The 12,941-nt window shown below is 36.2% G+C and overlaps 1 protein-coding gene across 2 annotated transcripts in view; it reads left to right on the plus strand.

Annotated features, from left to right (window-relative positions):
* The window catches only part of BARD1 (BRCA1 associated RING domain 1), a 76,899-nt gene extending 64,443 nt beyond the window's left edge, over positions 1 to 12,456 (plus strand). For both annotated transcript variants that reach the window (XM_072742951.1, XM_072742952.1), the window contains 2 exons: positions 8,562 to 8,659; positions 10,121 to 12,456. In XM_072742951.1, coding sequence (XP_072599052.1) covers positions 8,562 to 8,659; positions 10,121 to 10,453 — 431 coding nt within the window. In that variant the 3' untranslated portion in view covers positions 10,454 to 12,456. The remainder of the gene's footprint in view (positions 1 to 8,561; positions 8,660 to 10,120) is intronic.
* The last annotated feature ends 485 nt before the right edge of the window (positions 12,457 to 12,941 follow it).

A 12,941-nucleotide genomic window follows, 5' to 3' on the forward strand; every position in this document is an offset into this window, starting at 1 on the left:
ATATCTGTTATTCTCTGTCCTGGGTATGACCAGTTTAAGAAGTATGATAAGCAGTTGGACTGATTGATAATGTACATAGAAAAAAAAATTTCTCTTTCTGCCTCACTTTTATTTTTGAACTTCTTTTCCCTTTTAAATCTGTGGCAAGTCTTAATGGACCATAGTGTTTAAAACATTTGGTTTCATGATTGTAGATGCTGTTTTACTGAACCTGCTCCAGAAGCTTTGCCAGTGGTTATAGGAAGGAACAGAGTTTTGTAATAACAAGGTCTTGATAATAAAGAAACCATGTGAAATTTTGAAAAGGCATTGCTGGTTTAAGTCTTTTTCTTGTGAATATTCTCAACTTGCTTCTGGTTAAATAAACAGGCTACATGATTCATTTCCATAAAATCTGCCTTCTTTAAGAAATGGAAGTTGTATAATTTTAATGACTTGGTCATGTCATTTTTATAAAGGAATCACGATGGACTCAAGCTGACTCAATAGTGTGTTATTTGGTGAGTCTCATAGTGGTGAATAACACACTTGAATGTCAATGGTTCTGTAGGATAAAGGATGTATGGAATCAGTTATTTACGATTATATTTATTTATTTGAGAGAGAATACAAGTAGGGATGGGAGGAGGGGCATTCAGAGAGGGAGAAGCAGACTCGCTGCTGAGCGGGGAGCCTGATGCAGGGCTTTATCACAGGACCCTGAGATAACAGCCTGAACTGAAGGCAGATGTTTAATGCAATGAGCCACTTAGGCACCCTGATTGCATGGAACCTCTTAACTGAAGTTTATATCCTTGTACTTTCTAACAAAGAGTCAAAGAGAAATAGGGTCAGGGTTTGGGACAATTATTGTAAACAGTCACTGAGTTTATCAAGAGAAGCCAAGAAACTGCAAATACCTTCTGTACTAATATATATATTTCTCACTACATTGTTTTTTTGTGTCAGACATATCTATCAATTTGATTTTTTAAAATGTTCAAATATGTTGAAAACTCTCTGAAACAAACATGTATATTGGAGAAAGAGGAGATGGACCAAAGCTTTCAAAATTAATTGTAGAGATTTATGACTTATGAAAAGTAGGTCTTGTGGTTGAAGATATCCATGAACTTGCTGGTAAACAAAATCTTCTTTAATGTATGGAAACTTCAATATTATCTTTATGGGATTTTCCATAAACTGACTAGATTCAAGAGGAAATTCTATCTGAACTTTTCTCTAGATAATTACCAAAATAATGTAACAGATTAAATGAATTTAAACAAATTAACAAAAAAAATTCTAACTCTCCAAATTTAGCTATTGAAAATTTCCTATTTAACTATATTTTGTCTTAATTGATTATGATCTTATTTTCCCACTTTATGTATGTAGAGTATATTACAGTGCCACAGTTAATGACTATACTGACAGAGATTCTGAGACTAGGCCAAAGTTATACTATTGTGTCAGCCATTTGTCTCATCATATTTGTTTTGTAGATATTTTGCAGAAATGGGAGATACATATAGGAAAATTCCTTTAAGATTATATTTATGGCTAAACTCCTGCTCAAGTCTTGGTTCTGGCAAATTCTTTATAGGCAACTCAGAGCCATTATCGTACGAGGGTGGATTTTGGTAATTAAAGACATGACTAGAATAAAAAAATATAAAATGCATGAATAAGTGATTTTTATTCACCATATAGGCTGTAAGATGGAGCTACATCCTAAAGATGTAAACTAGTCTTCAAAAAGAGGAAATATCTTTTATTGACTTGTCTTTTGAGTACACTTCTTTCAAAATTTCCTCTAGACCGAACTTTTTTCAAAAAAATTAATTCTGCCTTTTCATGTCTCCTCTCAATGTGAAGAGAGCAGATGGCTGTCATCTTTTCTTTAATAATCTCTCCCTCTCCCTGTCCTCTAAGTTTAGTTGCAGGAGAAGTTTTGAAAGTCCTTAGCACCTGAGGGCATTGCTATGGGAATGTACCAAACCTTTTACCCTAGACTGGTGTCTGTCAGGTGAGGAGGCACCGAAAAGGGTGTTTTAGTTGAGGAGGATGGAACCTAAAAGATGATCATTATACCATCATAGTATAAATGACCTCACAATCAGTTTAATAAACTTTTCTATTTAAAATTTGTCTCTTCAAATTTTATTCTATTCAATAAAATAGAATGGAATCTATTTAGTTCTATTTAAACTTTGCTAATTTCCAAAAATAAACAAACCAAAGCATTTCTATCAACTAAAATTGGTAGGCAGCTTCATGCTTAACAGAAATCATCCACCAGAGATTCTGTAAGAATTATTAAAAAAAATCTTTTGATCTGATAGTCCCACTTCTGAGAATTTGTCCTTAGCAAGAAATACAGAAGAAAGAAAAACTTACTTTCATTGTTATTTCCAATAACAAGGCCTAAGGGGAATAGCATTAAATATGAAATAATTAAGAAAAGGTTAAATAAATTCTCTGAAAAAGTTTGTATTCTTATGTGATTATTATTAAGACAAAGTATTATAAAGAACAGGATTGTTGAAGTGTTTAAAAAAGCATAAAACAATTACATCTTCACTTTTAACAATATATAAATGTGTAAATACATACAGGCAAAGAAACAATCAAAAGGAAACATTGGTGAATCCGTAGGTGGAGGCCTGTTGGTAACAGTTCTAAAAACAATATGTGTCTGGGTGGCTTTGTCAGTTAAACATCTGACTTTTGATTTTGGCTTGAGTGTGGAGCCTACTTGGGATTCTTTCGCCCTCCAACTCCCTCCCTGCCCCGTGCATACATGGTCACTCTCTCTCTCTGAAAAACAAAAAAACAAATCCAATATGTGTCTTTTAGATGAAATCCAAGTGCTGTCAGAAGAAATTCAGCTTCTTAAGTTCTCATGACAATTAAAAAGTTTATCTTCTTTTTCAGCTTTCCAAAGATTAGTTGGGCAGGAAAGGGCGGGCTTCAGTCTTAATCAGGGAAATTAGAACTTGTGTGTGTATATTGCTGCAGTCAGATATACCAGATCTCTTATATCACTTCTGTAGACCTGCCAGTCAAAATGGAAATTCTTATGTACATATTTAAACTATATGACTAAAAAAGAATACCAGGTATGAATTATTTAGAAAAAATTTTAGATGTTTGAAAAAAGAAAAAAGCTTGGTTTTTAACCACAGCTCTAAAAAGGGGATTATTTTGATATTAATAATACAAGGTTTTAGAAATGATATGCAAATTTTGCCTAATAAAATTTTGTGATATAGCATGTAGCATGATTATATATATATATGTATATATATTTGTATATATATATAAATATAAAGATACAAAGATATATTTATTTTAGAGAGTGTGAGCCAGGGGAAAGGGAGAGGGAGAGAGAATCTCAAGCAGACTCCTGCTGAGCACAGAGCCCAAGGCAGGGCTTGATCTCCTGACCCTGAGATCATGACCTGAGTTGAAACCAAGAATCAGGCTCAGCCAACCAGCTGAGCCACCCAGGCACCCCAGTACAGGATGTGATATATTTTTGTGATAGAATTTGACCTGCTTTTCAATACACATGTGAAACATTTTCAGCATATTGTCCTATGAAGAAAAATGTTTTCATGTATAAATATGTTTTTGTAATTGGAATACTAGCTTAAAAAGTGCCAGAAATAAGTTGTTAAATGGTATTTATGTAGAATTACAAAATCTAATGATCTGTGGTACCATTTTCTGTGATATCCCAAGTCTAGATGTTTATGATGGCATGAGTGGAACATTTAGCTTTTATTTTATATTTTCAGCCTTCATTTCATTGTCCTTCCACCCTATTCTGTGACATTTCATAATACTGAGCTTATTTCTTCTTGTACCAAACATGCAGGTTTTCAGAAATTGCAGGGAGAATGGATGTTGTTCTTCCTTTTTTTTTTTTTGTCACTGTTGTGAAAGGTTTCCAGTGATGATTTCCTTTTTTCTAAAGTTTAGCGATATCATAGCCTCTTGCCTAAAAAGCCTAGTAGAAAAGCTGTACAAATAAAATAATTTGTTTATTCCATCTTTGTTGTATTCTATAATCACTTGTATATAGCTGTGGATTCAGGAACAGCTCCCTCCCCTTTTTTCTTACTCCTTCCCACTTCCATGATTTAAAGCTAGATTTTTCCTTTCTAAAACTAGGAAAATGATTAAGTTTAGTATAGATTTGCAAACATCATCAGCAGTTCATAAAAATGTACATTCATTATGTGCTGTTATGAGGTATAGGAGATAAGAGTGGTTACTAGAGATTTAAGATAAAGGAATACCTTTCGTATATAGTACAGACTTCTTTTAAAAAACTTATTATAGCACAGAATTCATAAGCTGCATTAGTCTGCAAAGGTTCCAGGCTTTGCTAAGGTAGCCAGAGCTACCTTAATGATTTTGAGTTAATGACTTTGAATTAAGTAGTACTTTGGGAATTGGGCTGCTTACCTATATGTAAAGAAGTAGTAAGTCAGGGCCAAAGGAAAGCTTACCTGAAATGGTAAACAGGATCAGGAATATATGTGGGCTAAAAAAATCTGAGTTATAATAAAATAAGTAATTCATTCCTATATTTATGCAAAATGATAGCTTTAGTCACATCTTGAAACATAATGGAACATGTATAAAGAAGGAAAGGATATAAACTTTTTTTGAGGATATTGGGCTCACACATTTTAAGCTACATATATCATTTTGGCATATTTAGAAATCTGTTTATATAAATAAAACAGCTTGTTCATGTAAAATCATTTCAGTTTGGAAATTGTTAGCTGAGAAAGCTAATAAGTGGTCTTACATATACGTCTTATTTCTTAAAAAAAAAAGTCTAAGTGAGATGCCTGGAAGACTTAGCAGTTGAGCATCTACCTTCGGCTCAGGTTGTGGTCCCAGTGTCCTGGGATCGAGTTCCGCATCGGGCTCTCTGCAGGGAGCCTGCTTCCCCCTCTACCTATGTCTCTGCCTCTCTCTCTGTGTCTCCCATGAGTAAATAAATAAAATCTTAAACAACAAAAAAAAAGAGGCTAAGTCTCCATCTTTCTGCCAAAATCTTTTAGTATCAGATGATGGGATAATACCAACTTTACTAAGTACATGTTACGAAAATAAAACCTCTTTTGGTTAAGTTTTTAGAAATATCTTTTAATGAATGGAAAATGGCCTATTTTAAAATCTTGATGTATATATAGATAATTAGGATTACAGTATATATTGTACTTAGGATGACTTTATGCCAGTGAATGTTACGAAAGGTCTGATATTTTGTTTAACATGGAGGATAGGTTTAGGAATTCTTGCTGCAGTTTGCTTAACTTTCATTGAGTAAATAAAATCTTAAAATAGGGATCACTTGGTGGCGCAGCGGTTTAGCGCCTGCCTTTGGCTCAGGGCGCGATCCTGGAGAGCCGGGATCGAGTCCCACGTTGGGCTCCCGGTGCATGGAGCCTGCTTCTCCCTCTGCCTGTGTCTCTGCCTCTCTCTCTCTCTGTGTGTGACTATCATAAATAAATAAATAAATAAATAAATAGATAGATAGATAGATAGATAAATAAACAAACAAACAAACTTAAAATATTATCCAATGTCTCTGTTAATTAGGTAGTATTTAGGCTGGTAGATTCTTCCATTTTATTGATGATGTTAATATGTCACTATTTAAATTGCTGAAAGTTTATTTTAAAGTACCTTATTTATTTATTTTTTACTTGTTAGTAAATCAGGTTAGTTGGTTTATCTCAAAAGAGGTTTACTAGAAAATTGATACAAATTGGTATGTAATTATCTTAAATGTCGGTAAGTAAATGTTGAGAAAGAGTAGCAGCTTTGGCATCAGTCAAATAACTCATTGATTCACTAAAGACAAAGCCAAATGCATGGTCTCCCTACACCCCCACTCCCAGGGTAGTAGCAGTTTTTGCCATTTGGTTTACTTTTTTGCTACTCTCTTAAAAATGAAGATCGTCCTATTTAGACATCTATTAAGAGGTTTTATGACTTACTTTAAGAGAAGTATGTTAAATCTGCGTAGAGAATGCCTGGCATTTCCTTAGATACTTTATTTTTTAATTAAATGATAAAAATCAAACAACTGATCTAGGAGTTGGAAGATCTCTGAGTTCTCATTCTTGGTTATGTCTCTGAGAAACTGCTTAAATCTCTTAAGACTTAAGCATCAGGGTGCCTGGGTGTCTCAGTCCGTTTTTGGTTCAGGTCATGATCTCAGGATCCTGGGATAGAGCGGAATTGGGCTCCCTGCTCAGTGGGGAGTATGCTTCTCCCTCTTCCTCTGCCACTTGCTCGGCTCGTGCACTCACCTACTCTCTCATAAAGAAATAAAACCTTAAAAAAAAAAAGGCTTAAATTTGTCTATCTGAAATGAAAAGATTGATTAGACAAAGCATCATGCATTTCAAATTGTCAGTCTAAGGGCCAAGGTAGACTGAGTGAACAACTCAGTCCAGCATAACCATTTAAGTTTTGCATCTTGATGTATGATATCCACTTTCCTATTGGTTACAGTCTCCACAACTTCCTGCCCCTTAATGCCGTTACATTATTCCTTAAAACTTTACGTAGTCTGATTGGCCCTTGTAGGTGGTCAAGTTGCAACCCTTAGGCTAGATGTCATTCTTAATTTTCAAAAAATTCTTGATGTTTTCTATGCTATGACCGCAACTAACAGAATACTTAGTCACCATGTAAGCATATTATTAAAGACCTATATGCTGTTCCTCAATTTTCGGGGCGGGGGGTGCAGGGAGTGCTTTATTTTCTTTCTTCTTGATAATTAAGTGATACAGAGAATTGGCAGATTGTTGCTTAGAATAAGAGAATGTCAGAAGAATGTACTCTTGATTCAACTCACTAATTAGAGCATTGGATTTCTCTCTCTTACTCTGTAGAAATTTATTGAGCAACTGCTCTAAAGCTGTAAATTTTATGGCTTAAGGCGTTTTCATACTCTAGAAGCACTGGTGTCTTCCCACTGAACTGCTGTGCTGCCCTATTTGTGACCGCTAGATGCTACACTTCCCTCATTCTCATATCTGGTGATTGAAACTAATACCAGCATGTTGCCAGGATCAATAGATAACCATTTTAATATGCTTTTTTGACCATTTAAATAATCAACTAAGTGAATTTGTAAAATGGATAAATAGCAAGCATAGGCACAGTCCATTTATTTATTTCTGTATTTAAGACATTTACTTTTCATTTGTACCAGTAGTTATTCTAGGAGTATTCAGTTGTTGGCTTTATATGCTCTCATGTTCATTCATCTAAAGATACTGGTCTGACTGCTCTGCAAGTGTCATTAGGAAAGGAGATTTAAGAAGAGGAATACATGCTTAAGTGATAAAAAGAAAATAACTTACATGTAGAATAATGAGTTTAAGGTAAGTCCATGATTTAGCTAGATTGCTCACGTTATTTAGGTTGGTTTTTAATATAGAAACAGTATGTGATATAATTTAAGCACACTGGCGTTATTTCTATGATACTTTGACCTAGTCAAAAATATTGAGACTCATTTCCTTTTTTTTTTTTCCTTCAGAGCTTTTATTTATTTGGGCTGGAGAGAGAGAGAGAGAGTGAGTGAGAGAGAGCACAAGAGCAGGCTCCACACTGAGCAGGAAGGCTCAACATGGGGCTCAATCCCAGGATGCTGGGATTATGACTTGGGCCGAAGGCCGGCACTTAACCAACTGAGCCAGCCAGGGGACCCAGCATAAGCAAAATTAACAAATTAAGAATCACATGATAGGGAATTATAGATATTCCAAGGTTGAGTGTTGAATATCAATATTCACTGACAGTCCCAAGTTAAAAAAATCCAGTCTCTTAACAAAGCTCTGCTTTTGGAGAGTTGGAGAATCCAGTTGTTAAAATCCTCTGACTTTTATATATTAAGCAGTATCTTAGGACATCGCTATTGAAGCAGCTCTAAAGCATTTGAAATATTCACCAAGTTATCTTTAGACTGGGGACTTGAGTTGTGTACCTGTCAAATTCCCAAAATTTGCCAAGTTCTGCTTACCTTGTGACAAGTGCTGTCGTGCTTCTGCTGGGTGGCCATCTGACCTAGGTGCTGTGGACAAAAGCACTTTCCTTAATACCAGATCATCTAAGAGTCTAACAGGAGGTTAAACATAGGACTGTAGAAATGAGCAGTGCAGGTGAAAAGCCCTCAAGTTCAAATCATGATCAGGGACTTTTTATCCACCTTCATTTTGGTAATTGCTATGAATAAAAATTCAGGTTTTTATAATTGCATGTGAAATAGTGTATTGATTTAGGTTTTTCAGAAAAGAAACTAAAATTAGTGTTCAGTACACTTCATTGCTCAGTTCTCTGAAGGAAAGATTTCTTCTATTTTCTTTATATGGAAAACCATTTTTATTACATTTTGTTTTACCTAAGTAAGGTTTCTATTTCTGTTTCAGAACAATACTTAAAACAACGAGGGAGAAGAAAAAGCACATAGATAAACTACTTGTTTCAGTGAGAAATAAATACTCGATACTTATTTTGCTGTTATCCTTGTTTTTTGTTAGGGGTGAAAGCATGTCTACAGAGAAAAGCATGTGAACAAGAGGAAAAATATGAGATACCTGAGGGACCCCATCGAAGCAGGCTCAACAAGGAACAGCTGGTATTTGTCTTTTGATACCACTTTCATTGTTCTTATTATAACTTAATATTATCACCATCAGGAAAAACTTCTCTTGCCCTTTCAACAAGTACAGGTGACTGATTAAAATTTTAATTGCGCTTGTTTCAAGCACTGGATTCTGAGAGATGATCACAATGAGCAGTAAAACCCAGAAGGTGATAATTTCATACTGTTAATGGATTGTTGGCATCTTGAACATTCCCATAAACCTTTCAGAATCTGAGGTTAGTCTCAGAGACAGAGTAACTTGAAAGAAGACTTATGGCCGCTGCTCGGATTTAGTTCCCATATGTCTTTATTGCCACGTATTGCAGTTTTAATGGATAATATTCCATTATCCTGTGTATGTATATATTAGAAGTGACAAAGAAAAATTTTCATAGAGGGCAATTGTGAAATTTTTTTTTTCATAATGCACAAGGAGAGGTGTGTTTCAGAGCTAAATGGATGCCTAGCCATAGCTTCATAATGTATTGTGCCCCAAGGAATATGTATCTGGAACCCTGGAGGCCACACTCCCACCGAGGCTGTTCTAGAGACCCAAGGTTGGTAACATAGGGAACTGAGTCAAGATCCACAGAAATGATGTTATTGTATAATTTTTTTTTAAAGCATAACCTGGTATCCCTGAAGCACATTTCAGATACCGTTGGGAGTTCTTGGGACTTTATGTCCCACCAAATGTAAATAACATTCTGATAAAAGAAGTTCGCTGAGCAGTTTTTGTTTGCTTTTTTTTTTTTTTTTTTTAAGATTTTATTTATTTATTCATGAGAAACACAGAGAGAGAGAGAGGCAGGGACACAGGCAGAGGGAAAAGCAGGCCCCATGCAGGAAGCTCGATGTGGGACTCGATCCTGGGATTCCAGGATCATGCCCTGGGCCAAAAGCAGGCGCTAAACCGCTGAGCCACCCAGGGATCCCTGTTTGCTTTTTTTTTTTTTTTTTTTTTTAAATCTTTTTTAAGTCTTTATTTATGATAGTCACACAGAGAGAGAGAGAGAGGCAGAGGGAGAAGCAGGCTCCATGCACCGGGAGCCCGACGTGGGATTCGATCCCAGGTCTCCAGGATTGTGCCCTGGGCCAAAGGCAGGCGCCAAACCGCTGCGCCACCCAGGGATCCCCCTGTTTGCTTTTTAAAAACATGTATGTGTGTGTGTACAGAGACACATGCATACACACAAAGCACACCTAATCTGAGGAGAATGAGGTTCCTTAGATGGTGACTGAGTTTTAGGAAAAAATTGTAAATAGGAAACCTATAAATACATAAGTATATTTCTTGACCCAAATAGCTTACTTGAAATACAGCTTATCCTAGCACTTCATTTAAGCAGCTTCTTAACTGCTCATGACTATTTATCTTTATTTTCCTCATTCATATGCAGTGTTTTAAAATATTTTGATCTGCTTTTAACAAGCTTTTTCTTGTTATTTCAGCTGCCAAAGCTGTTTGACGGATGCTACTTCTATTTTGGGGGAACCTTCAAACACCATCCCAAGGACAACCTTATTAAGCTTGTCACTGCTGCTGGGGGCCAGGTCCTCAGTCGAAAGCCCAAGCCAGACAGTGACGTGACTCAGACCATCAATACGGTTGCGTACCACGCGAGACCAGATTCCGATCAGCGCTTCTGCACACAGTATATCATCTACGAAGATTTGTCTAATCATCACTCAAAGAGGGTTCGGCAGGGCAAAGTCTGGATGGCTCCTTCCAGCTGGTTTATAGATTGTGTGATGTCCTTTGAGTTGCTCCCTCTTGACAGCTGAATATTACACCAGATGAACATTTCAGATTGAACTTACAGATTGAACTTACACGGTGTGAGAACCCAGCCATTGCACTGTTGTGATCATTCACATTTTTAAAAATAGGTAGACTCATTCATACGTATTTTTTCCTTAAATTTAAGAAACAAACAAACAAACAAAAAAACACCTTATGCCAGATTAGGAACTCTTGGTGTTTACCATTTAGATGCTGAGATTGTTTTGATGGATTTTTCCTTTTTAAATCTGGTGTATGCTTTGATTCATCATGTCTTTTTATTCAAATTATCAGCTATCAAAGATTAATGAGAGTATCAGAACTATTGGTTAAATATACAAGCAGTATGGTTATTATCTCAGCCTTTTAATGTTCTTTGATGAAAAAATCCACACTTTGCCACCAGCAAAAATGCTTCCCATGCTTAGTAAACGAAAAATATTGTCAAATAATTGATTCTGGCTTTATTGTAATACAGTACCTGGTCTGAATGTACCACCATAGGTGTTAAATTCTTCTGTTTACAATTGTCTTCATCTTACGTTTCATTTCTTATAATTCATGGGGATTGTCAGTTCCTCTGTTTTTATCCCTTCTTTTATCTTATGTATTCATCAAGAAATCATGATTTAAACCATAGCAGCATTCTTTGGTGGTGAAAATCAACACTGGGCACCTGGTACGTATTTTTATTATATATACTTGCTTATTGCTAACTATCAATTTGCGACTGTGACTACAGTGTATGTGTATATACGTAGAGCATTTTCTCTCACACATTTAGTCTCACCAGATGAGTGAATTGTCAATCAAATGTTAATAAATTAAATTAGGAGCCAGTTCTTCTTCTGGTAGACCTCACTACATATTGCTAAAATAATTGTTTTGAAGGTCTTAATTTCTTTTGTAAGATTTTTTTATTTACCCCTTTTAGATTGCTGTGGAGGCAGAAGTTGGGGATTATTTGTAAGAAGCAGAATTCTTTAGTAAGTCTTCCTAGAAACTGAACATACTTCTAATATGAAAGACAGGGGAGGGGAGACACTGTGGGACCTGCCAGGTTTGGTCTCTGATGCGCTGGAGATGGTCAAGCTGTGGATGACAATACTGAGAGTCTGAAGCGAACGAACATACTAAGATGCATTTATTTGTGTGTTTGAGATTCTGCTGATTATTTCAAAATAAATCTTATTGTAATTCCCTCTTTGACACGGCACTTTTCCATATAAAGAAACACATTATGTAAACGCGGTGATACACTGCGGACCCTGACCTTCACGGATGAATTAGCTCCCCAGCGCTGACCGACCAGCCATGTGCTTATCCCACATTTTGTTGTTATGGAGAATGATGAAGAGCACAGCACCACGCAAATCTGAGGGGTTAGATAATGTCTGGATTAAATAATTTGGGACACTCTGGGATTTCACTTGTCATTTTTGATTTATGACGGACTTGTGGTCACTTTCTATTGCCTCATCGGTCACATTCCTAGACAGCTTTGTGTCTCCTTCGGATTTGAATCCCTTTTTGTAAAACCACTTTAGGGGTTGCCCACTCTGCTTCATTCATTTTCTTGGTTTGTCCCCACCCACCCTCCCTCTTTGTCATATTTTGTCCCCCACTATTAAGCGGTTTTATTTTTGGTTCTTTTAAGTATTTATTTTGATAGAAGTTGGTTGATGTTAAGCTTCTAAGCCTTGCAATTTCTGCATAGATAATACTTGTAACGTTTCATTTTTCAATCATAGATTCAAGCTTCCTTTTTATTGAGTATAAGTCATTAAAGTTATTTGTGTATCTGTATCTCTATATCTTCTAGAAGTAGCTTACTTACTGCGTGCTCTTGAAGCGTGAGACTCCGCAAGACCTGGGAGGAAACCTTTCAGCGAACAAAGCCTGTCTTTTGGAACACTAACACATATAATTAACTTTGGATAGAAATCTCTCTAAAGTATATTAGATGCTTTATTACCTTAAATAAATACGTCTGAACAGAGTGTAACCTTGATAGTTTGAAATTGTCATTAGGAGGGTCATTAATCGATGACACAGTGACTCCTTCATGGTTCCATTAAAGCCAGAGGGTCAGCAGCTTGTCTGTAGTATCACCCAGGGCTGCTTTCTACTTCTGCCTTCATTTTTGTAGTTTCTTCCCTTGGCAGCCACTACTTTGCAGCTACTTATCTATTTCCTTAAAAAAAAATTTTTTTTTAATGTTATTTATTTGAGAGAGAAAGTATTGAGAGAGAGCAATGGGCAGGGGGAGGGGGCAGAGGGAGAAGCAGACCCCCCACTGAGCAGGGAGCCCCATTCAGGACTCCTTCCCAGGACCCTGAGATCATGACCTGAGCCCAAGGCAGCTACTTAACCGACTGAGCCACCCAGGTGCCCCCTACTTATCTATTTCCATTAATATTTTACCCTAATTACTTTTTTTTTCTTTTGACTTGCTAAGGAATAAAAACCAGGCACGAACCATTTTTGAAT

The sequence above is a fragment of the Vulpes vulpes genome, chromosome 16 (genome assembly GCF_048418805.1).
Source record: "Vulpes vulpes isolate BD-2025 chromosome 16, VulVul3, whole genome shotgun sequence".
NCBI classification, from domain to species: Eukaryota; Metazoa; Chordata; class Mammalia; order Carnivora; family Canidae; genus Vulpes; species Vulpes vulpes.